At 43.6% G+C, this 26,664-nt stretch overlaps 1 protein-coding gene, 1 non-coding gene and 1 pseudogene across 2 annotated transcripts; 1 reads left to right on the top strand and 2 right to left on the bottom strand.

Moving 5' to 3' along the window:
- Window positions 1-270: 270 nt before the first annotated feature.
- Window positions 271-838, bottom strand: LOC125506889. Its single transcript, XM_048671601.1, has one exon. It carries the CDS (start codon window positions 676-678, stop codon window positions 271-273), a length of 408 nt encoding a protein of 135 aa, XP_048527558.1. The 5' UTR covers window positions 679-838.
- An 11,904-nt stretch (window positions 839-12,742) lies between these two features.
- Window positions 12,743-12,816, bottom strand: TRNAW-CCA. Its single transcript has one exon. It is a non-coding gene; the product is annotated as a tRNA-Trp (tRNA).
- A 6,327-nt stretch (window positions 12,817-19,143) lies between these two features.
- LOC125506888 lies at window positions 19,144-19,591 on the top strand (annotated as a pseudogene).
- The last annotated feature ends 7,073 nt before the right edge of the window (window positions 19,592-26,664 follow it).

Below are 26,664 nucleotides of genomic sequence, written 5' to 3'. Positions count from 1 at the left end.
AACGTATTAACCGCTAATGCACCTTTTTTATCAAATCTATTAACCGCTAATGCACCTTTTTTTATCAAATCTCAGGGACATGGTCTAATCATGAGGGTAGTATTTTATCATGGTGTTGGATCCCAAGTTTTTATGGATTCCTTTTTTGTTACTGGGGTCGACCCCAAAGCCATAATGTCTCAAAATGAAGAGGCTATAGAGAAACTTTGATTTTTTTTCCTTTGTCTCGAACTTCGTGAAGAACTCCATCTTATCACTCCAACAAAAAAGTTAGGTTGCGTCCCAGTTGTACACTCCCTTCATTCGGAGAACCCTTGTTGATTCTGAACTTCGTTCGCAAAGTAAGCGTCCTTTTAACGGGCCAGCCCTTTTTAATGCGCCGCTTGACCCTGTTTTGAAAATGAGCTTTGCTCTTCTGGGCGCTGGGCGCTCCCGTGGTTCGCGAGAAGGAAAAAGGACTAATCTTTTGTTACATCTGGCACGAGATGAAAAAGAGAGAGCTTCGTCTATCGATGAACAGCAGATTGACGGAGCTCTTGGCATTGCTTTGTTTTTCTCTCCTTTCCTATCAGCGAGTTCCGATCCTTTTGTTCGAAATTTCTTCGTTCGTACCGAACCGCTTGCAGAATCAAATCCAGTTCCACAAGATCCTATATCAGCTATACATCCTCCTTGCATTTATGCCGGAGATGTCGCCAGTGCTATGGGCTTTGGGTTATGTAGATCAAAAATGATGAATGGGATTGTGGCACTCCACTCGCCGCCAATGCGGAAGGATGCCGCCGAAAAGAATGGAACGCTGCTTCGCTCTGCTGGATGCGTCGGATCCCATATAAGAAGCTCGCTCTTTACCCGATCATTCAAACATTTTGTGGGCGGCGCGCCTACTCTATTGTTGCGTAGCAATAGAAGCCTGCTCATGCTGCTTCGGCGGCGCTTTTTCGCCTTCTCTTCGCTCTGGACAGGAGCGCTAATGGACACGGGGAGGGAGCAGGCGAAACGTGTCGTTCGTAATGGAAAGAAAGACACCACTACTTCACCTCTTTGTTGGACCGCCGGCGCGAACATGATGGTCTCTGACCAGGACCAGGAACCAATTCAAATTTGGATCTTGACATGTCGGTTGTTTTTAACCGTAGGCATCTCGCCAGGAAGTTGGTGGGCTCATCATGAATTAGGTCGGGGTGGCTGGTGGTTTCGGGATCCCGTAGAAAATGCATCTTTTATGCCTCGGGTATTAGCCACAACTCGTATTAATTCAGTAATTCTACCCCTTCTTCATTCTTGGGCATCGCTTCTGAATATTTTGACTCTTCCATGCTGTGTCTTAGGAACCTTTTCAATACGGTCCGGAGACTTCATAGTGGTACAACTGCAGCTCTCAAGTAGCAAAGGCAAGACGGAAAAAGCAGGAATGAAGGTTGCTAGGTACCCGTCCCTGGTAACATCTATCGATTCCGCTATCGGGAAAGTCTGGCAAGGGAAATATCTGGCTGAGGAATTAGAGGAACTTTGGTAGCACTCGGGGACGGAATCAATCAAAGAACTTAAGAAATTGCCCATACCGACAGCAGCTCCTGCTTTAGAAAAAACCCTATCTCATCAGGCAGGTATACCTGACCCCTTTTTAGCTAGTTTTGGGAAAGCGGTAAGTTAAGTAAGTCAAGCCCTTCTAAGCGAAGAATAGCGGAGAGAAATGGGCAATTGAAGCATCTTTCTATCTATCGACGGCAAAGTCTATTGATCCTCCACAATCCGGTAATGCTTTTTCTCAATTCAATGCAGAGCGATATCAATGTACTACCTTTCCTTTATCTCAATTCAAGTCAAGGCAGGCTATCTTTGTTATCAAGAAACAAAGTTGTCTCTAGTGATTGATCCGTTTGCTCTCGCCCTTCGGCTTTGTGGTCACTCAAGGTCCTTGGATTTCATGCTCAATCTAGTTGGAGCAAAAGTCCCCGTGGATAGAATAAAAACCGTTTTTATCTGGGAAGAGCGCCTTTGGAAACCCACTGCTGAAGCCGAATAGGCAGTTAAAGCTGGAATGATGGGGGGCAATCCTGCAGTATGGCTTTAGTGCGTAGATTCTCAGGCAGGCTCATCGATTGGTGGAGGAGGGACACTTTACTTATTATCAGAATAGAAAAGAGTTGTATGTATACTTTAGGAAGGGGGATCAAACTAGTTATGTTGACAGACATGAACTCCTATAGAAGCAGATGTTCAAGGTCTGGTCCAAAGATACCATGCTTGCTTAAGCCAATCCATAGGTTCAAGCAAAAGAACACTTATTCACAGCAATATCTAGACCTGATGAAGATGACTACTAGTCAAATACCTAAATCCTTTGGAATTCATTAGTAAACTCTTTTCAGAGTCATTAAAAACGAGCAACACCACGTAGGGCAGCGTCCACGCGAACTAGCCTCTTCCTTAGCAAGTCAGTGGGAGAACGCCATCGGTCAAGAGAAATGGAATCCGTTGTTAAGTGGGTACCGGACCCGGTAAAATTGGCATCACTTCCTTCACTCCACAGAGGACTCAGGATAAGATCGTTCCCAAGAAGAAGGAAAACCTTTCGAACTAGGAGTCAGAACGAACTCATGAAGCTATCCTTCTTCTATTGCTACTTTCAGAGAGAGAGAATAGGTCGTACGAAAGGGGACCCACCTTGAGAAGGGTGTCCCATTGCGGAGTAGTTAAACGAGTATTTTGGTATACCACTTGTGCACCTAAACCTATGCTTAAGCTTACTAGAACTTCAACCTCAAGTTCATTAACATCAATGCGTCTCATCTTCTTGAACCTATTCTATGGATAAATGGGCACCATCTGTCTCCTAAGGGCAACTATCCATCCCTTTTTCTTTCAAGAATGCGGGTACCGTAGTAGCAAAGCAAGTGAAATATGCCAAAGGGAACCGCTCGGATATAGACGGCAAGGAAAAACGTCGGCTAAAGAACAGAACTATTCTATTGTATTGATGGCCCCGAAAGAAAGTGGATCTGTGAGTGGAGGCCATCCATCCCTTTCTGATGAAACCTTTGTTGCCCTAGCTTGAATTGAAGGTTTGGCTAAGGATGGGGATCCGGTGTCTTCATCTATACCATCAGAGAAGAAGGCTTGCCAAGAATGGACGAAGGTATGATTCTAGGAAATCTAGATTTGAAAGAAGGAAGCACCTGAGGAGCAATCAAACGGACATTTCTACACGTGAACTCTCTCAATCCAGGAACTAGCTCCTATCTCGATGATTCCATTTCTCTTTTTCAGAGTTAGCTTCTTTCCTATGGTAAAGAGTACTCTTGTTTCCTAGTCGAGGGATAATCAAGTCATTTCAAAAGGGGATTTATCCGTTCCCCTAGCCATCGAGCAACTGCGAGAAACACCGCGCTCGTGCCCCCGTCACTCGCCGGAGCAGCCGTGCGTAGCGTACCAATTTTTTATCTGGTGGATCTTGTCTGTTCTTTCGAAAGTGTTTCTACAAACGAGTGAGGTAAATCCATCTCGGTCGAATAATTCGTATCTTTAGACCATTCAGAGCCATTGGCATTAAGTGTTGGGATTTAGTTTGTTGTCATTACCCTCAACTTCATTGCCGTCCACCTCTTGCCGTGTTATTGGCTAGAGAAAGACAACCGATTGTACTACTACAGTGTTGAGTACCCCAGTTGCTCCGCGGGGGTTTATGCCCTAAATTCTCAGGAGTGGTGGAACGGATTGCTCCTATCTAGGGTTTCCTAGCTTGCTTTCCTAGATTTAGCTTTATCTATCTTTCCGAGATGACCAACTGCTCTTTCTTGCCAATCTACTTTAGATTTATTAATACTTTCATTGCGGGACCTATCCCCGAACAACCATTACTTTTCTTCCGCGGTTTCTTTAGTTTCTTCTTGATTTGATTGAAGTTTAGGGAATTGGATGGACTGGTGTCTTTGGATATTATCCGTCCTACTTATGATCTTCCAATTGAACACACTAGTATTTTATGGATTCTTTCCCTGGTAGTTTAGTCATCTCCAAAAGGGATGATACATATTTATCTGTCCTAGGATGCGCCGTTCGTGATAAGCTTATCCGCTTCCTTTCGCTAGTAGTGTGAATCTTCTCGAAAGCGCACAACATAGTCCAGTCAGTGTAGCCAGGGCATCATGAACGGATTCCTCAAGAGGAAGGTAGGGCCATATCTATCCAAGAAGAAAGACCTGGTAAACAATTATGCTACTTGACCAATGGATAAAGTATAGATCTCATGGCTGGCTACTATTCAACCCTGGCATTGGGGATCAGGAACGGGGTAAAGTACGGACTTTGGCTAAGGATGGGGATCCAGTTGTGCCGTGCCGGCCCCGAGAATCGGCGAACTACGCTACACAGTCAGATACCTAAGCGAACGGATAAGGGAAAGCCCACTATATTATATATAGTAATCACCTGCCAAAAGGAAAGCCTGACCGATAATAATAATAGGTCTATGCGCCGAACAAGCAACGGTATATTAGAGATAGTAAGGAGTTGTATACACGGGGGTATGCATTCATGTCACGCTTTCTGTGTGATAAGAGGTTGCTAGCTAGCAAGTATAGAAACAGGAGATATGCGTAGTTAACAGAAGCAAGGGAATATGCGTGAGTTGATTTGAGAGTTTTTTTTAGTTGCCACCGAAAAAGCAATTTCATCTCAAGGGAAAATGCATTGCATTTTCAAGGGATTGCCAAGCTAGGCTAGGGATCGTCCGCGGGTATCAAGAATATCGTATTTATCTCTTCTAATCTAGATCCCACTTACCTCCACTTCTTGCCTCACGCCCGTCCTGACTCCACATTAATGACTGTCCTTCCACCCAATTCCCCGCACCCTTTGCATCACATCTCCAACCCCTGCCTCCACGCGATCTTCCACAATCGTACCCCCCACCTCTGAAGCTTGCCCCCGACGAACCTGTCTGCACCTGCGGGCCCGCGCTTACATCATTGGCGTCGCATGATTAAACATCAGCACGCGCACTTCCCTCCGTTTTCGATGCCGACAGGGGGCTGCTAGGGGGTGTAAAGTTTCGTTTCGGTCGTGTCAGACGACATGCAGGGGGGCAATGGCTGCCAACGTAATCTATAATAATTCGATACTAGGTCAACTGTACCATCGGACTTGTAAGAACATGTAAAATGTACCACACGAGGTTGTACCAGCTGTGTGCAGTCCTCCGGCACGGGTTAAGTGTCCTGCATAGATCTTCCCCTCTCTCCCAAAGAAGAGATGTTCGCTTCATAGCCTTCTCTTCCGAGATAAACCCTACAAAGGATCCTAATCGTGCTAGCCTTTCATGGACTCTTCTTGGATTTCCTTTCAGCTGCGCCCAACACCTCTCTAGTTTCTCTACGAGATGGAGATGGCTCATTCTCTAGTTTTCCTACGAGATATAAGTAAGTTTCTGTCGTACTTTGAAGTTCAGGAAGGAGTTATTAATTAAGACGAAGAAGAACTAGGTGGGGATATGCCTTTCCCGTAACAATAGAAAGAATCCAAGCCAATATACACTACACTATCACTATAGAGTTTTCGCCTACCTATGAAAAGTGAGATGAGAGCTTTGTGCTAATAATTTATTATAAAGGTGTACCTATCGACCCTAGGTAATTAATGCCCTATCCTTCTACTTAAAAAACGTTACGTTAGACTTGACCAACTGTTAATACCAATCCGACAGCAATAACTACTACTAATGCATATTCATATCCCACTAGTAGACTTAGCAGACTGTGACCTAGCCAGTCTATTTGTTGACAACAGACCAGTACTATCCATCAATGCCACAAAGACCATAGATGACCTCTATTTCATGGAAGAACTCCTTCTCATATGATGCAGGGCAATAAGACCAACTGCCCGCCCTACCTAGTGAGAAGAAAGCTTATAAATATAAGCATAAACGAATTCCTAGCCGAGCCCTATACTTACCTGCTTGTACGGTCAATGCCCTAGTAGACATCAACTTGTTCATAAACTCCAGCCTTATCTATGCTGCTTTACTCGACCCAGGTGACCTACTTTCTCAGATGAGAGATTCGGCGGAGTAGTAGGAAGTCCCTGTGGATAACTAGAAGACAAAACGAATATAGTAGACCAAGCAATGAATGACCTAGCCTAGGTAGTCCTATGTTTGACCAATGCTGCCTTGTATGTCTTGATCCAAGATATCTCAGCAAAAAAAGACATGGGATTATTGATCAATTCACCTTCCTCTTCATCTGAGTGTGCTTCCACTTTATCGTTTGTGGCATGTGCATTATGCAACAAGTAGATTCCTGATAAATGAACCTTCACCCCTTTCCTATCCAACGCGGAGCGGCAGAACTACTCGTCTGCAAAGTGGGAAAGCTCCCTCCCTCCTACCTAGGTATACCTCTTCATTGGAGCAAACCATCCAGCAACTTCTTACATTTAGAATTCCCTTCTAAGCTGGCTATAACCATCCTTATTAACCAGAAAGGAATTGAGAAAGGGGATGCTATAACCAGACCATAGACAGCGTTTCCACATTCACTTTTGAACTTAGGGAAACAGTGAAAGAAGCCCTCATACCCACTCCTCAAATGATGGATTTGGTGAAATGAAACATGTACACGTCGTTCTTCAAATCCTTAGAAATCATATTAGAGTCTTGCTGGATTCATTAACACAAACAAGTGCAAGCGTTGGTCAAGTGAGTCCTTCTACAAAACAAATTACCCAAATCTTACAGAAATAGCATTCCCCTACCCTGTGTTAAGCATATAGCTAGCGTTTCTGGTGAACTTCACTTCACACCTAAAAAATCCCGATTGGAAAGAGAGAAACTTGACACACTATAGTGACAGGCGAGGGCGAGCGAACCCCATTAGCTACAATTCTATATCTTCTTTTTTGACCCCTTTGATTTGCCTTATCACTACAGCCATGGATTGAGCGAAAGCCGCCCAAATGAAGATCAGATCACGAAATCATTCTACGATCGATCGAGTTATTCTCTATATCTTTATATAAAATAAGAAGACAGAGAGACTCGGCTTCAAGATGGAGATTGACCATCTGCACCTGCTCATTCAATTATTCTATTCCGAGAAATCCGGACTACAATCTTCAGACAGAGGGTCCCTTCGATAAACTACTTGTCTCATTGGGAATACCCTCTTATGGAGAGCTAGATTCCATAGTGGAGTTGACTTAGCTAAATTAGCAACTTATCGATCTGCTGTAGCTTTTCAAATCCACTCTAACCGAACTATGTTAATTATGGAATACCGCCTATCCTTAGAAAATAAGATTGTCCTTGTACTTGCTCTCTCATTCCTGGGAGTCCTTCAAGGGTATCAGATCTTGCTTGAAACAGGTTTTTCTTTCGCGCTTCCCCTAGCGCAGGCAGTAGTTTGATAGCGAGTTCACCTTCCTAGTAACGTTTGCTCATTTCATTCATTCTCATTCAAATATACTTCTAAGGCATGTGAAGTACCAGTTGTGGACAGATCCCTTGGCAGAGTATCAACTTTAGATTCTTCTTTCACCCTCCACGAGTTCGGTTCTTTTCTTTCTATATCAGAATACGACGTAGAGGCTGAGCCTGCTGATTGATCAGACTAGCCAACTTAGGAGCCATTCACTTCTATAGAAAAATAGGTGTACTGCGCGAAAGCTTCTCTTTATGAAAACCCCTCTGAGTCGTCTATAGCCGCCAAATCCCTTTTGATTCTGTTGTCAGAGGTGCCTTTCAATTTCATTGACCTTGGTACTGCATTTCATAGATACCTTCGCTATTACAGTAACGCAATTCTCCACTGAACCCATTGACCTAGGTACCGAGTCTGTTATGCGTACGTCTTTTCGGACTCTTTATTTGTTTGTGGACAACAAAAATGCAAACATGAGAAAAGGGGATCATTCCATTTTGAACACACCCATCTATCTCATCTGACCTCTCCGAATTCCCGAGTAATGAACCATGGGCTATAGATGGTTGGGACATATCATCATCCGGAGGGAGTGGTCTTAATACCGATGTCTTTCTTTAACCTTTGGGAGGTCGAACCACTGAACCTATTTCTTTGAAGTTGGGACCGATAGATAAGAAGGCAAGGCAGAAGAACCAATTGAATCGCGGAGAACAGGTAGCTCCGGCATGTGAACTTGTCGAACCATTCAACTATACTGTATATCGATTGGCCACATCAACACATTTCACCTCGGAACTTGTACTTGGAATAGAGCCAGCCTTGAGATCCGCCACATCTTCCTTCAAGTCAGAGAGTTGAGATAGAACAGCTTCGCCTTTGACCGGTTTGCTGCTTTCCTTTATACACAAGCCCCTATTATTAAGGTATGGAGGTTTTTTCTGGAATGACCAAAGAACAAGAGAAGTTCAATGAGGTGCAAACACAAGAATTAAAGCAACGAGGACAAGTGCTAGGATAGGATCCCGAAGGATGGCATGCCTATTCAGCAACGTGCAAAAAGGATGGCTTCACGCAAGAATCTTGATGAACCAGGTATGTCTTCTACTAACAGATATGCTATTTGCAATTCCATTGATTCTGCTAGTCTAGTAAAATCTTCTGTAGATAGTGGTCTAGTGTTGGGCAGTACACAGGAGGAAATTGACAGGTCTATAAATTCTATTAAAGCAAGAGAACTTGCTCAAGCATTGCTTTATGAAGCTGCTCAGAAAAAGAAGTTAGCTGCTCATGAGAAGGAGCAGTCTTCTAGTGTCGAGTTAAGCTCTGATTTAGAGAATGAGGATATTACTCAGATTGTTGAAGAGTTAGATAATCACAGTACTTGTATACCAGTTGGTGACAAGAACACTACGAGCAGAGCTAAGAGGATGCATAACAAAAAACAGATACCGCCATGAAGACACTAATCTTGAATGTGAGGGGCCTGGCCAGGTAGAAGGGGGCAACTTTCTGAAGTGATAGAGTGGGTGGACATAGTTTGTGTGCAAGAAACGAAGAGAGAACAGTTCTCAGATAAAGAGTTAATGGCAATTGGTGGCAGAAAGCTTTTCAAGTGGTTTTGCAAGCCAGCCAGTGGCAGTAAAGGTGGAATGCTTATTGGAGTCAATCTGGATGTCATGGATGCAGACCTCATTGGGGAGGGTCAATTTCTCCATGGTGTTTGAGTATAGAGGCTTTGTGATAATTGTGCTTGGGTGGATGTTTATGGTCCAACCAAATTTAAGAGCTATGTTTTTGTCAGAGCTCACTAACTTTGTGCAGAGTGTTGATCTACCTTTGCGGGACATGATCAGATTTGCTCATGAAACAATGGCAGAATACATATTAATAGGATGGAAGCTTTTAATGCTTTCATATCTGAAACTGAACTACAGGAACTGAGAAGGGTTGGTGGCCTGGACTAACAAACAAGATAGGCCAGTGAGAGAAGTTTTGGATAGAGTTCTGGTTTCTTCAACTTATGAGGATTTATTTCCTAAGTTTTACTATCCCTCTTGCAAGCTGGGTCAGATCATTGTCCTTTACTTCTAGAAAATGGGGAAGATAGGGGCTGCCACTAACTAAGTTTCGTTTTGAACCATCCGCAAGAAGGGTTTAGAGATATGCTGTTACAGAAATGGCCTACAAGAACTGTTGCAAATGTTCCATTCCAGACTATTGGCAACAAGTGTCTCAGGGCTTCAGGAAGTTCTTGAGAGGGTGGAAGGCAAATGATGCTACTGACAATAGAAGAAGTAAATCCAATCCCTGCTTTAGCCTTGCTGCTTATTCACTGGCAATCCAACCATACCATTCTTGTCTATCAGGATCAGTCTTTCCCTCAAGTCACCTTAACATGCTTCTTTCTTTCCTTCACTATGCAGATACAAAACTAGGTTGCGGACGCATAAAGCCACTGATACTATTGGTCAGAAGTATGATTTGACAAAAACTACTACTTTAGCAGCTATGCGAAATGGCAGTTTCCTTCTTCTTGCTTGTTTGGCCGTCCGAAAGCAGATACAGATATCGGGGAGAAAGCAGCTCTCTGAGCGATGGATACCGATCGATCTCGGTTATTTTCATTGATCCTGGCCTATCTCCATAGCGCTCACCCAGAGGGAATTCACTCAGCTCTGGGCCGCATCCATCTGGTTGGCATGAGAAAGAAGGCAATTCCTTCCTTGGGTCAGATCTCCGTTCCGGGATGGAAGAAAGAAATGATGGTTTGGATGAGCAATTGGGAAACACACACGGGGTCATGGATGGCTACCTAATGTGAGATGCATGCATTTCGGATAGAATGTCACACTGGCTCTGGAGTGCCCGGGGGCGATAGATATATGGATATATAGAAGGAAGGGAACATCGTCTGCGAGCTCTCTCTCCTAATCCACTTTCTTATTGCAAAGGCTCCAACAGAGCAAAGTTGTACAAAAAGAAGTATGCATATGGTCGGTCCCCTTCGAAAGGCAATGGAAAGCAAGGGTCCCGCTAGCATTGAGGAAGGAAGCGGTGAGACCAGTTCAGCCATAACCTTGAATGAATTTATATAAGCCAGGATCTTGTACCGGGTACGGAGACTCTCTAGTGATGCTCCCCTACCCCCCTCTGCCTAGGGTAATAAGCTGGAGTGATAAGCTTAAGCTAATAGCACATAGAGAGCTAATACCATATCCCGCCCGGCTCCGCCTTTAGCTGACCCAGCCCGGACTTCCCCTTCAAGCGTTCAAGAATAAGCATGGGAGTCGAATAGAGATGGCACTTGGAAACTACCGTTGGTATTTCAGGTTTCACATTGTACAGAATGAAATCATCGATAGGGCTCGCCCCGAAGAGAGGATGCCGCGCTTAATAGAAAATTGTTTAGTTTAGGCATTTAGCTTAGCTTAAAATAGATATGTAACATGATGTACTTACACGTGCAACCACTCCGTCTTCTAGACCGGGGTCATAATTGAACCCACAACAAACCTCAGATGATGTGACTTCTCCACCCTCTAGGCAATTCAAAACTGGTCCCATTAGCTCGAATTTACTAATGTTAGAAAGGAAGACGAAGGTGCCAAAACAAAGCATTTGTTTCAAGCGCTGTCGTGTCCTTGAGCTTCAAAGTCTCCAAAATCTTGATCGAGAAGAGTAAGCATTGCCTGGTGAGGAAGAGCGGAAGCATAGGTTTTTGGATCCTAGCGAAGGAGTTTCAAGCACGGATTACGCTTCTAAAGAGCACTATTTGGCTTGGCCCCTTCCTGCCAAAGATTTGAGAATGAGCGAGCAGCGAGTGAAGTGCAATAGTCGTAAGTAAGGCTCGCCATGTTCCTAAAAGGAGTGACCATCTTTTCTTCCCTTCTACTGACACTGAGCGGAAGATTCATTGGTTTCATCCAAAGGCTTCTGTCTCGTCTTCCTCAAATTGTTGATCGAGGATCAAAGACATTGCTAAAGCAGACGCCTACCGAACGGGAGTTCTTGTACCTGCTAGAACGGCATCTGCTCGAACTTTTGTTTCTTAGAAAAGAAAATATGAACTCACAATGTGCAACAAAAATGTACCCACCGGTTGAGAAACCACCATAGTTGGATGATTGCTCGCGCTAGTAAGACAGCTTTGACTCTTCTTGATCGTGATCTGGTGATCGGTCACACCCTCTTTAGAGGTTCTAGGCCCTGCCTATTGAGTCATCTACCACAGAAACAGAGTCTCGTGATGATCCTGGTACAAAAGGTTCGTCAGGCCCGCATTCAGAGACTTCTGCCTCAGACTCATATCCATAAAGACATTCTCTCGCTTTCTAGATGTACCCTTCTTCACACCCACCACAGAGGTTAGATATTTCCCATTATCAACATTGTCCAGGCAGGACTCTATTTTTAGAATGCTCGGAGCCAACCAAACAGTTTGCTACGTCCCTCGAGAAATCAAAACTTCATTGGAAATTCAGGACCAACTTAGGAAGGCACGGACTCATACTTTGTAAGGTCGAAGTCCACACATAAGAAAATAACTAGTGCCTAAGAATACCCCATTCTTCACCAAAGGGTGCGGTTAACTAACCCAATTCACCGGGATCAGATGCTATGTCAGACATTTAGCTAAGATGTTATGCTCTTTTGATTGAATTATAAGAGAACTCAATCCCTAATTGGGCATACCTTCGTTGACATCGAAACGCGCTCGCTTGAAGCCCCTACGGAGGCGGTTTGTAAGAGAAATAAGAGGTGAATTAGTGCTGTTAAGAACTTCCTAAGGGCTACCACCGGTGGCCACCTCAAATAATGGATCAATTGGAGCTTATTTGTTAAAGCCACCACCCTGGTATCACAGATCCAACTTGGTTCAACGAATATAAACAAGAATTTCAAGGGATAAATATTAATGGCCGCCGCATCACTCGTGTAATTTGCTAATCCAAATTCAACATTTAAGTGCATTTCAGTAGCTTGAAAACGAAGTCATTGCTACTGGCTTCACTATTTTAGAGATTACTCTGGGCAGAATCCACCGACTTCAATAGCCAATTGGACCACTGCCTCCTTCAACAGGAGTAATAAAAGTGCTTTCTACCGTCGCCTACTTACCTTAAAAAAACGACTAATGATCAACCGATCACAGAGGTCCTTTTCCAGCAACTTCAAATCAGAAAGCCCCGACTCCCATAAAGAATGCTTGCAGATCTTTCTTTTTATTACGATGACGATATGGACCTCATTACTGTCTCATTTTCTTATATTTATATAAGTTCTTTTTTTTGGATTCGACATAACAAGAACAGAATCACGCTCTGTAGGATTTGAACCTACGACATTGGGTTTTGGAGACACACGTTCTACCGAACTGAACTAAGAGCGCTTTCTGGGAGATAAAGCGGTAAAGAAAAGGATGATTTTTGTACCGCATGCATATAGAAAAATGAAACTCTGAATTTTGTCCAATTTGAATCGATCTCAATTGATCCCTCGTTACTGCCCATAGGAGAAGTAATAGGTAGGGATGACAGGATTTGAACCCCTGCCTTGTTTTCCACATCATAATTTATTCCTCCATCTATATACAACTTTCTTGTCATTTCTTCTTTTTGGTTTCATATAATAAATGATATACATCTGAAACCCAACCTAACGTATAAAGAATGAATATTTATCGGTAATGCTCAGGAAGAAAGAAGGGGTCATCTTTTTGATTTTTATTCCACCCTCATGTACCCTTCTTTGCATTTTTTCTAAAGCCTGTTCAACCTCATATCACCTAGAACAAGTCATGGACTTCTTCAATGAAAGAAAGTCTCATGGAAACGTTTTCAACAAAATAAGAACCATACAAAATAGATTTCTTGATCTTTTTATTTAGGAAAACGGATTTTTTCGCAGTTTTTTCTTTTATCCTAAAGATATGCAGAACGAGTGTATTATGAAATGTTCGTTGTCTAGCTTTGCATACATCGCTACTTAATCGTTTAGTGGTTATCGATGAAATTACTTCACCATAGAGAAAATATTATGGAAGTTTATATATATATTATTGGTTGCTTTTGTTTATGTCCAATTGGAAAAGTTGACCTTCTAAATTCATATGTTTAGCCTAAAGTACATAACTTGTGTTCCTCCCTAGTTCTTGCAAAGCCACCTAATCAAGCCTCACCTCATTTGTAGTTATAACATGTTCAGCTGAAAGCAAACTCAAAATAAAATGGGTTTACTATTAGTAACACATATACTTTTTTACCTTAGCTCTTTCTTTATTGTTCATTGAGCAGTTCAAATGCTTTGATTGCTTATCAGATAAGAGGTAAAAATATTCTTCATTCGTTTATTTTGTTAATTCAAAATTGCATTCAAATCCATTCTTTCTCATAACTTGAGAATATGTACAGTGCAGAACAGAAAAGAAGGCAGATTTGATGAGTTGTAGGGGCGGACCCACTTCCACTGGTTTCTTGCGGGAAGGTTCTATAAGGGAAGAAGAATCAGAGCTGTCCCTGGAAATGGAAACTTTGGACCCGGGAGACGGTTTGATGTCTCGTACATAGCCAGCCCAGGGCGCTGCCCATAAGGGTCACTGTATGTAGGTTTTCAGCTCTAAGGTCCCCACTCATCACAATCGTTGGCCCTCATCCCGCATTGGAGCATAGCGTTAGTATCTTTCGGTGTATCAACAACATAGGCACCTGATCTATTTGAACTTTAAACCACAAGGGAAGTTTTCACATAAGCTGCCGGATTCCCTTTCACTTAAAGCCATTCCAACAATCTATTCGTCGTAAGCCCTTCTAGCAGCAATCCAAACGTCCCTCCATCTGCATCTCCCTAACAGTCTCTGCACGTGGATCTCTTCTACTAGTGATTCAATTGGGGCCAATCCTGCCGCATCCACTTCCTTCTATCAATTAGTGGAATCCCCAAAAGCGGAAGAAGTTCTTTGCGCTAAATACCTTCTTTGCAAGCCGTGGTCCCACAACGGACCGAAATGGCCATCAGAAAGCAGATTCATTTTATGATAGAAAAAGAATCTGCTTTCTTCTGGCACATGTATTTCTGAAAGGACTCCATCTTTGGAAAAGCTCGTTTGCACCTTGCATCGAATTAAACCACTCCTTTCACCGCGGATAAAGACTTGGTGGGTGGGGATGAGACGCTAAGGTAGGGTTCGGTCTGGATGAAACTATCTTTAACACGAGCTTCTTCCTTGTGCGAAGTACCAACTTATTGGAATTCAGCATTGCATATTCACTACCGAGATCTCTTATAAGTTTTGGGACCAGAATGAATTCTTCCTACAGACGCCGTAAAGGGTGCAGTTTAGCAACCAAGCGTACAATGACCAAAACCAACAGCTCCATCATTTCTGAGAACTTCTCTCTCGCATAGAGGAGATCTTGGCACTACTTTATGTGTTCAATCCAGGGAGCTTCCCTCTTCTTCATATCTTGCTTGATATTGGTTTCATAATGAAAAGAGGAAGGAGTGTCGAAGCGATGTCGCTTCTCTGCTCTCAGCTCTTTGCTCGAGATGATGTGATCTGATCGATCAGTCTAGAATCCGTAACCAATTGGCTAAGTCGCTAAGTCATTGTGGACACTTGCCATCCTCTCATATCGAAAGACGAACAACGACTTCCAGGGTAAAACGGAGGGCTAAAACCTGAGCCTCTTTTTCCATCCCAGGGGGTAGCGATTTCAAGAGTACTTGGTTTAAAACTTCCAGTTTATTCAAGTAGTTTCACTCGATGAAAAATGCATGCAAAATGCATTCTATTGCTGATTCTCTGTCAGGCATTACACCTCTGTCCCAAGCTGTTCGTGTTAAGGTGGCCGATGGCGCTGAGTTAACTTCCTTGTTTCTTCTGCTTGATTTGATCTTTGCAAGTATCTGCTGATACCGCTCCATCACATCAGCCAAGGAGCCCCACATTCCAGAGTGCAATGAATGCAACTCAGAAGCCATTCTTATCTGTCTATGCCCCATATCTTGGATCCGGGTCTGCGTATGAATAGTATTCGTATCACAGCCGAGCAAGAGGATTGACTTACTCATTTCAAGCAGAAGTGGGGATTGAACCCAGTAGATACCTAGCAGCTAAAAGAGGTCCAAAGCATCGGATATGGCTCAAATAGTCCTTATAGAAATGATCTACGAACTATAACCTTTCGATAAGAAAGATTAGTTACACAAGATATATTATTCTTTCTCACTTCCTCTAGAAACCAAATGGAGAAGGAGTGGGAGTTGAAAGCAACAGAGATAAAGTACCAGCAGCTGCAGTCGTAGGTGGAAGCCTTTCTTTCTTCTTGCACGTATTGAGCTTGGCGCTCCTTGAGATCTCGGAATAGCTCCGAACCAGCGACCTTGAGCAGGTCTCCTCAAAACCACCGTAACTACCCGCTGCGAGCCATGGTCCTTGTATGCTAAGGCGGAGATTAATTAATTGCTGCCACAACAGGCGCCTATCTGTAGACAGATTGGATCGATAAATATAAAAAAAAAACTTGTCAAGCTTTGCAAGGTCCCCTTCTCAGAACAACAACAAGTCAGCACCAGGTCAAATTCTCCAATTACGGTAATATACCATAAACAATCATCCTTTAGGAGCTATATTATCCCTCTAGGGGAGCTAGTATAGTTGGCCATAAGGTCACACCCCTTCTTCATTCCATTTTCTATTTTAGAACTTCGGGTTTCAAAGACTTTTCCCACAATAGAGGCTTTGTTCTTTTTGAGCAGAAAGAATGAATCTAGTATCGACGGAATGGTATCTATCTTCTTAATATTCGTTTTCCAGGGGAATGAGCCAACCCACACAAGAGTGCCTACTAGCTTGTCACGAACGCAGAGGAAAAGAAGTAAGATACCCCCGCCCCCGAGCCGGGACCCCTTCTTCTTGTACCGCTAGTGGTCTTGGATGAAGAACCACAAGAGCAACCTGAGGTAGTCGAGGAGGAGCCACAAGAGCAAGATGGAGGTTAAAATGAGACAGGTGGTAATACTTCTTTGGAATTGCCGCTTGCACTACGCAGAGAGACTAGGACTAATGCTGGAAAGCCTCCGGTCCGATATGGCTATGAGCATGACATTGCAAATTGAGTTTCAGACTCTTATGTCTCACCCGCACACAAAGCATTCATTGCATCTCTACAATCAGTGTCTATTCCAAAGGATTGGAAGGCTGCAAAGCGGGATCCCCGGTGGAAAGAAAGACGCAATGAATGAGGAGCTTGGTGCACTTCAGAAGAACAAGACGTGGGATCTTCTTCCACTCCCAGCAGGAAAAAGAGCAGTTGGATGCAAATGGGTGTTCACCGTAAAACAGACTCCAGAGGGTAAGGTGGATAGATAGAAGGCAAGGCTAATTGCAAAAGGTTATAGGAAGATGGGAGATAGACTATGATGAGACCAAAGCACCAGTGGCGAAGATGGACACGGTGAGAACCTTAATCTCAAGCACAGTCAACTTACTTTGGGTGGCCTTTACATCAGCTAGATGTGAAGAATGCTTTTCTTCATGGTGGTTATTTACAAGAAGAGATCCATATGGACATTCCTCCAGGTTTTGGAACAAACAGACTGATGGGAAGGTGTGTAGGCTCAAGAAATCTTTCTATGGCTTGCAACAGTCGCCACGGGCGTGGACAGGTTTAGGAGAGTTGTTTGTGGTATGGGCTACTCTCAGTGTAATGGAGATCATACAGTACTGGCATAGACGAATCCATATCACCATTTTTGGCGGTGTATGTGGATGATATTGTGATTACTGGAGACGATGTTGAAGAAATCAAATGTTTGAAGGCAAGACTGGGAGAAGCCCTTGAGGTAAAGGATCTTAGACCTCTTCGATACTTCCTTCGGATTGAGATTGTTCGGTCGAAGAAGGGGGTAACATTAAGTATAGTGAACAGGTAGCTGATTGTTTTACTAAACGAGTAGGTCATTGTGAGGGTTTAGCATTTTGTAACAAGATAGGCATGTTAGATATCTTTAGCCGGGGGAGTGTTGAGTATTGGGCTGGGCTGTATAGTGTGTGTTAGGCCCCATGGCCCATGTACCTTGTATGTATAGCAGCACATAGGAGCAATGGAAGAGATTGATGATCACTCATCAAATAATACCCATGAAACGAATCTAGGCTCAGTGAGTGGTGAAGACCACTGACCCCAATAGGAATACGGAAGACCTAATTATTGAAGAGAATAGTACAATTAACAACTAAACCTAAAGGGATCCACTTGTCACAGAAGCAGTCTATAACTAATAGGAAGCGCCTATCTCTTACTTGATATCTGTTTGATCTTGCAGAGCCGAATTGTTTGAACTTGATCGACCTTAAACGCTAGTTCAATTCTAGGACGACATCATATAATATACGCGATGCTCAACCAATGATTTTGATTAGACACTTCTCCTTGTTGAATGAGAATGAAGGAAGAGTGCCGAACGACTAAAGCTAACAGCCAGCCTGGATACCTAAACTGAAGAGGATGTCCCACCATAGCAAGATATGATACAGACCAATTAACTGGTAAGCCAACCTTCCCCATTGCTTTTCTTTCAACTAACTAGAAAAAGAAGGGGGCTCTTACGCGACTAGGCCGAGGAAACCTCCACTACTGGCTGAACTGAAACACATCATCCCATCCATTCCATCAAGTAAGTACGGGTCCCCAGTGACATATTAAAGAATGCCAACCTTCTCCCAACCGGACTGTGAGAAGAAATGCCTAAATACTCAGTATGAGGAGAGCTCGGTAAGCAGGCAAAGAGCAGGGTTGGTAGGCTGAGCCTCTTCTGGGGCAGGAAATTGGTCTATACCCACAGTTGCTTTTGTTTTTTCGTATGGCACTCTTAGGGTGATTTGCGAAGTTGTTGTTTCTGACTGTAGCCTGTAAGAAAAGAAGTGTGTCTGCATCGATCGCATCAAGATTAATCTATGTTATTTTTCATACGCATTTCATTTCACTGGGCTGCGGTTGGCCTTAGCTTTAGTAGCAGGGTTGGCGCTTTCTTTTCAATGAGGGAATGGCTGGCGCTATCACCCATGGCACCTTCATCCTCAGCAAGAAGTGTAGTTGGCATTTCCGGTTTCCGAACAAATGGATACAAATTGACCTTGTGGATCCGATGATACCACGCCTAGGAGACTTTCAGAAGGGCTACTGGCAATTTACCAGATAAGAAAAGGTTTCCTAAGACACAGCATGGAAGAGTCAAAATATTCAGAAGCGAGGTCCAAGAATGAAGAAGGGGTAGAATTACTGAATGAATATGAGCTGTGGCTAATACCCGAGGCATAAAAGACGCATTTTCTACGGGATCCCGAAACCACCAGCCACCCCGACCTAATTCATGATGAGCCCACCAACTTCCTGGCGAGATGCCTACGGTTAAAAACAACCGACATGTCAAGATCCAAATTCAATTAGGTTCCTGGTCCTGGTCAGAGACCACCGTGTTCGCGCCGGCGGTCCAACAAAGAGGCAAAGTAGTGGTGTCTTTCTTTCCATTACGAACGACACGCTTCGTCTGCTCCCTCCCCGTGTCCATTAGCGCTCCTGTCCAGAGCGAAGAGAAGGCGAAAAAGCGCCGCCGAAGCAGCATGAGCAGGCTTTTATTGCTACGTAACAATAGAGCAGGCGCGCTGCCCACAAAATGTTTGAATGATCGGGTAAAGAGCGAGCTTCTTATATGGGATCCGACGCATCCAGCAGAGCGAAGCAGCGTTCCATTCTTTTCGGCGGCATCCTTCCGCATTGGCGGCGAGTGGAGTGCCACAATCCCATTCATCATTTTTGATCTACATAACCCAAAGCCCATAGCACTGGCGACATCTCCGGCATAAATGCAAGGAGGATGTATAGCTGATATAGGATCTTGTGGAACTGGATTTGATTGCAAGCGGTTCGGTACGAACGAAGAAATTTCGAACAAAAGGTTCGGAACTCGCTGATAGGAAAGGAGAGAAAAACAAAGCAATGCCAAGAGCTCCGTCAATCTGCTGTTCATCGATAGACGAAGCTCTCTCTTTTTCATCTCGTGCCAGATGTAACAAAAGATTAGTCCTTTTTCCTTCTCGCGAACCACGGGAGCGCCCAGCGCCCAGAAGAGCAAAGCTCATTCAGGGTCAAGCGGCGCATTAAAAAGGGCTGGCCCATTAAGACGCTTACTTTGCGAACGAAGTTCAGAATCAACAAGGGTTCTCCGAATGAAGGGAGTGTACAACTGGGACGCAACCTAACTTTTTTGTTGGAGTGATAAGATGGAGTTCTTCACGAGTTCGAGACAAAGGAAAAAAATCAAAGTTTCTCTATAGCCTCTTCATTTTGAGACATTATGGCTTTGGGGTCGACCCCGGTAACAAAAAAGGAATCCATAAAAACTTGGGATCCAACACCATGATAAAATACTACCCTCATGATTAGACCATGTCCCTGAGATTTGATAAAAAAAGGTGCATTAGCGGTTAATACGTTGTAATTAGATAAGTTATTTGGAATATGACGAATGAAAGACCAAGGAAAGGAAGAAGAATGCACCAAAATGCAAGTGGCACCAAACGCTGGTGTTTTCTTGTTGTAAGTGAATGCAATGAAAAGACCCGGAAATAACGAATAATGAGAAAATTCATTTATAGACATTTCGTGCTCATTTCCAAATTTATGCTTAGTTATTCCCATCATCCGGTAACCACAGGATGATCCCAATCTCCTTTTAGTAATAGATCTTTTTGATATGTCTCAGTCTCAGCGGCAAGGAAGAGAAAATGCATCGAGTCGTTTATCAAGAAAGTGGACGAGCATGGCGGTCCCTATATCTCTGAGGGGTGTACCACTTTTTTTTTCAAGTCAGCTTAAGAGGTTCAAAAGAGAAAGTCACTCTCCTTATTCTTGGCTAGTGGAATGGAAGCAAGACTCTTTCCTATCCACTTTGCCGAGGGGAGAGAACTAAAAGATAACTCAAGCTAGACAGAAAGGTGCAAAAGTCCACAGTTTCTTAAGGATCCTGTAAGCAAGTAGGTTAAGATTGTCATTTAGCTTCAATTTCTTCAGTCTCACAAGCGGGTCCGCATGCAAAAAATAAATTGTATTTTCCTACTACTCCGACCTTGCCCTGAAAGGATAAGGAAATTGGATAAGAGCGAGAGCTAGACTGACTGTTGGTCCAATGCTAGTGGAGGATTCAGACTGAGGACCCCCTGTGGCGGCTACTCATAATAAGATGAAGGATTGTAAGAGGACTGATCACCCCTCTGATTTGTGATCTTTTAATAGAAAGAAAAAGCCTTCTCTCAGACTTAAAGGTAAATGAAAGCGGGATTTTTTTTCTCTCCTCTAAGCTAGCAGCAAGTCAAGTAATCTGAGAATGCTGCCCCCAATCCGTAGCTGAGGACGAACTCAACTCATAAGCTTTTTTTGAACCAAGCACCTGTTGTAGAAATGAAAAACCACCCACTAGCAGAGGCTGGAACAACCCATAGAAGTGTAGGGGCCCAAGATCGGGCGCTGGGGAGGCCTCGCCCCTGCTTACTGAATGGATCTGAGCAATTCTTCCTGTTGCCTTTGCTCCTATGGTGCAGAAAGACCTAAATCCGATCTCAGAATGATTCTTTTATATCTTAGGGGGTGTACATTCTGAGATGGATAAAATTTCTTCTTACCCTTATTTTTATGTAAAGGATCTTGTAGGTCGGGTAGCTTCTGCTATCTTTTTTTCCATTTGGATTTTTTTGCTCCTAATGTTTTGGGGCATCCCGACAATTATATACCTGCTAATCCGATGCCCACCCCGCCTCATATTGTGCCGGAATGGTATTTCCTACCGATCCATGCCATTCTTCGCAGTATACCTGACAAAGCGGGAGGTGTAGCCGCAATAGCACCAGTTTTTATATCTCTCTTGGCTTTACCTTTTTTTAAAGAAATGTATGTGCGTAGTTCAAGTTTTTGACCGATTCACCAAGGAATATTTTGGTTGCTTTTGGAGGATTGCTTACTACTAGGTTGGATCGGATGTCAACCTGTGGAGGCACCATTTGTTACTATTGGACAAATTCCTTCTGTCTTTTTCTTCTTGTTCTTTGCCATAACGCCCATTTCGGGACGAGTTGGAAGAGGAATTCCAAAATATTACACGGATGAGACTCATCGCACTGGATCCTTTTCTCCTTTTGGCCATAGCCATATAATGAACAGGACTATTTCTCCTTTTGGCCATAGCCATAGAAGAAGCTTCTCCTCCGGAACGGGGGGACCGCCTGACAATTACAAAGAAACCTTTAAGGGGTGGCTTTTGTGCTCGGAATATAAAGATTTCCCTAGTTTAGAGTGCAAGATAGACTCACTTCTTTCATTCCTGGAACCTGAGGAGATCCTATTCATGGTGCACACGTTCCCCCGGGACTTTCCTCTGCTCGAGATTTTGGAACCGGGGGATATCCGCAATATAATTGCTCACTCGCACAAGCAGTGGAAGCCACCCAAAGCGGAGGGAGGGGAATCTCAGGATTCCTATGACCCTGCTTATATCTCTTTTTTAAGAGCTCGTTTAGGGTTTTTCCCAGGTTTGGCACCAAATCTGGATAAACTCCTTTCGGTTCTTAAACCTGAGGAAATTATATTTCTGGCTTTTCGCTTCCCGCGGGATGCGAACATGTTTAAATTGCCCCTAAAGAAGATCAAAGTTATGATTCAAGAAGCAATGGCTAAAGAGGAGGAAAACAGAGAAAAGCCTCCGGTGGAAGGTTGTGAAGACCGTCGTATGACTCCGGAGGAAAACAGAGAAAAGCCTCCGGTGGAAGGTTGTGAAGACCGTCGTATGACTCTGGAGGAAAGGACAAAATTGCTTGAAGCATTTTCTTTCCTATAGGATAAAAAACAATGAATTGGAACTATTGAGTGGTGTAGGTATCCATCTTAGCAAATAGAGATACCGAGGCCCACCAACCTACTACTTGTTGGTTTGCTGGGGAAAGAGGAGTGGGTATGAGGGCTTATTTCACTTTTTTAGGCTAGTTTACATCATTCCACATGATGATTTGCTAATTGTTTTATGATCCTTGACTAGCTATATAGACCCTAGGAACTTGCATGTGCTATTACTGCTGTATAAAGGAAAGGTGGCTCATGTTACCACTCTCCCCTATTCCTACAGGAAGGAAGAGTCCATCAAATGCAAGTCGCTACCAGTTTCCTATTTTGGATGAATACTATCGCACCATTTGACCTCGAAGTAACGAGTACTCAAGGAATCCTCTGGAATTCCAGTCATGATGATCAGGTACCCGCAGTACATCACCCTCATCAGGAAGAAAAGAGAGAGAAGTGGAGTAAAATGGATTCAAATGCCGCATTGCAAGTGAACAAAAGAAACCAGTGGAAATAGAAAGAGAATGAGCAAGTGTATCAATTCATGAGTTAAGGAATACTATTGGGAAGATTGGGTGACTAATATCCTGAGAAAATGATCTCTTGCTTCCCTTGAAACATGCTGAGAGGACCATTTTGATTAGTGAGAAGCTCAGTTCATGGGTCATGACGACAGATCATATCGTGTACCAGTGCACTGTTCTTTAGAGATAGGTTCTATCATGTATGCAATGCTGTGTACCAGAGATGTGTGCCTTGCTATTAGTTTAGCAGGGAGGTACCGAAGTAATCCTGGAGTGGATCACTGGACATCGGTTAAGAACATCCTAAAATACCTGAAAAGGACTAAGGATATGTTTCTCGTTTATGGAGGTGACAAAGAGCTCGTCGTAAATGGTTACATCGATGCAAGCTTTGCACGGATCTGGATGAGTCTAAGTAACAAACCGGATACGTGTTTTTATTGAATGGTGGAGCTGTCAGTTGGTGCAGTTCTAAGCAGCGCGTCGTGGCGGGATCTACGTGTGAAGCATAATACATAGCTGCTTCGGAAGCAGCAAATGAAGGAGTCTGGATGAAGGAGTTCATATCCGATCTAGGTGTAATACCTAGTGCATCGGGTCCAATGAAACTCTTTTGTGACAATACTGTTGGGGAAAGTAGTATTTCAAAAATTTCCTACGATCATGCAAGATCTATCTAGGAGAAGCATAGCAACGAGCAGGGAGAGTGTGTCCACATACCCTCGTAGACCGAAAGCAGAAGCGTTTAGTAACGCGGTTGATGTAGTCGAACGTCTTCGTGATCCAACCGATCCAAGTACCGAACGCACGGGACCTCCGCGATCTGCACACGTTCATCTCGGTGACGTCCCTCGAACTCTTGATCTAGTTGAGGACGAGGGAGAGTTCCGTCAGCACGACGGCGTGGTTACGGTGATGATGATGTTACCGGCGCAGGGCTTCGCCTAAGCACTACGACGATATGGCCGAGGTGTTAACTGTGGAGGGGGGCTCCGCACACGGCTAGGAACAATTGATGTGTCCATGGGGTGCCCCCTCCCCCGTATATAAAGGAGGGGAGGAGGGGGCCGGGCAGCCTCATGGTGCGCCCCAAGGGGGGATTCCTACTCCTACTAGGAGTAGGTTTCCCCCCTTTCCTAGTCCTACTAGGAGGGGGAAGGAAGGGGAAGAGGAGAAGAAGGAAAGGGCGCCAGCCCCCTCCCAATCCGGATTGGGCTTGGGGGGCATGTCCCCACCTCTTGGCCGCATCCTCTCTCTTCCACTAAAGCCCATGTAGGCCCATTTGGCCCCCAGGGGGTTCCGGTAACCCCCCGGTACTCCGGTATATGCCCGAACTCATCCGAAACCATTCCGGCGTCCAAACATAACCTTCCAATATATCAATCTTCATGTCTCGACCATTTTGAGACTCCTCGTCATGTCCGTGATCACATCCGGGACTCCGAACTACCTTCGGTACATCAAAACACATAAACTCAAAATACCGATTGTCATCGAACGTTAAGCGTGCGGACCCTACGGGTTCGAGAACTATGTAGACATGACCGAGACTCATCAATAACCAATAGCGGAACCTAGATGCTCATATTGGTTCCTACATATTCTACGAAGATTTTATCGGTCAAACCACATAACAACATGCGTTGTTTCCTTTGTCATCGGTATGTTACTTGCCCAAGATTCGATCGTCGGTATCATCATACCTAGTTCAATATCGTTACCGGCAAGTCTCTTTACTCGTTCTGTAATGCAACATCCCACAACTAACTCATTAGTCACATAGCTTGCAAGGCTTATAGTGATGTGCATTACCAAGAGGGCCCAAAGATACCTCTCCGACAATCGGAGTGACAAATCCTAATCTTGATCCATGCCAACTCAACAAACACCATCGGAGACACATGTAGAGCATCTTTATAATCACCCAGTTATGTTGTGACGTTTGATAGCACACTAAGTGTTCCTCCGGTGTTCGGGAGTTGCATAATCTCATAGTCATAGCAGCATGTATAAGTTATGGAGAAAGCAATAGCAATGAACTAAATGATCATAGTGCTAAGCTAACGGATGGGTCAAGTCAATCACATCATTCTCTAATGATGTGATCATGTTCATCAAATGACAACTCATGTCTACGGTTAGGAAGCTTGACCATCTTTGATTAACGAGCTAGTCAATGTAGAGGCATACTAGTGACACTCTGTTTGTCTATGTATGCACACATGTACTAAGTTTCCGGTTAATACAATTCTAGCATGAATAATAAACATTTATCATGATATAAGGAAATATAAATAACAACTTTATTATTGCCTCTAGGGCATATTTCCTTCAGTCTCCCACTTGCACTAGAGTCAATAATCTAGTTCACATCATCGGGTGATTTCACACCAATAGTTCACATCTTTATGTGATTAGTTCACATCTTCATGTGACTAATACCCAAAGGGTTTACTAGAGTCAATAATCTAGTTCACATCGCTATATGATTAACACCCAAAGAGTGATCATGTTTTTCTTGTGGGAGAAGTTTAGTCTATGGGTCTGCAACATTCAGATCCGTATGTATTTTGCAAATTTCTATGTCTACAATACTCTGCACGGAGCTACTCTAGCTAATTGCTCCCACTTTCAATATGTATCTAGATCAAGACTTAGAGTTATCTAGGTCGGTGTCAAAAGCTTGCATCGACGAATCTCTTTACGACGAACTCTTTTATCACCTCCATAATCGAGAAATATTTCCTTAATCTTCTAAAGAAAATTTTGACTGCTATCCAGTGATCTACTCCTAGATCACTATTGAACTCCCTTGCCAAAATCATGCTAAGGTATACAATAGGTATGGTACACAGCATAGCATACTTTATAGAACCTATGACTGAGGCATAGGGAATGGCTTTTCATTCTCTTTCTATTTTCCGCCGTGGTCGGGTTTTCAGTATTTACTCAACTTCACACCTTGCAACACAAGCAAGAACTCCTTCTTTGACTGTTCCATTTTGAACTACTTCAAAAATTGTCAAGGTATGCACTTATTGAAAAAATTATCAAGTGTCTTGATCTATCTCTATAGATCTTGATGCCCAATATGTAAGCAGCTTCACCGAGGTCTTTCATTGAAAAATTCTTGTTCAAGTATCCTTTTATGCTATCCAGAAATTCAGTATCATTTTTGATCAACAATATGTCATCCACATATAATATCAGAAATGCTACACAGCTCCCACTCACTTTCTTGTAAATACATGCTTCTCCAAAAGTCTGTATAAAACTATATGCTTTGATCAACTCATCAAAGCATATATTCCAACTCTGAGATGCTTGCACTAGTCCATAGATGGATCGCTGGGACTAACCTATTAACCAGAGGCCCAGTGCCAGTTTTAGTTTTTTTGCCTACTTTAGAGTTTCGCAGAAAAGGAATACCAAATGGAATCCAAATGGAATGAAACCTTTGAGATGATCTTTCTTGGACCGAAAGCAAATAAGAAGACTTGGAGTTGAAGTCTGGAATGCCACGAGGCGGCCACGAGGCAGGAGGGTGCACCCAAGGGGTAGGCGCGCCCCCCACCCTCGTGGCCCCCTCGTAGCTCCACCGACGTACTTCTTCCGCCTATATATACTCTTATACCCTAGATCGACCACAAAGAGCCACAAAACCACTTTTCCACCACTGCAACCTTTTGTACCCATGAGATCCCATCTTGGGGCCCCTTCCGGTGATCTGCCGGAATCTTTTGCGGTCTGTTTGCCGAGATCCGATGAATTGTGGGTTTATGAACAAGATTATCTATGAATATTATTTGGTTCTTCTCTGAATTC

Source organism: Triticum urartu, chromosome 5 (assembly GCF_003073215.2).
Source record: "Triticum urartu cultivar G1812 chromosome 5, Tu2.1, whole genome shotgun sequence".
In the NCBI taxonomy this organism is placed as follows: Eukaryota; Viridiplantae; Streptophyta; class Magnoliopsida; order Poales; family Poaceae; genus Triticum; species Triticum urartu.
The sequence above is the reverse complement of the archived record's forward strand: the minus strand, read 5'-3'. Positions and strand labels throughout refer to the sequence as shown.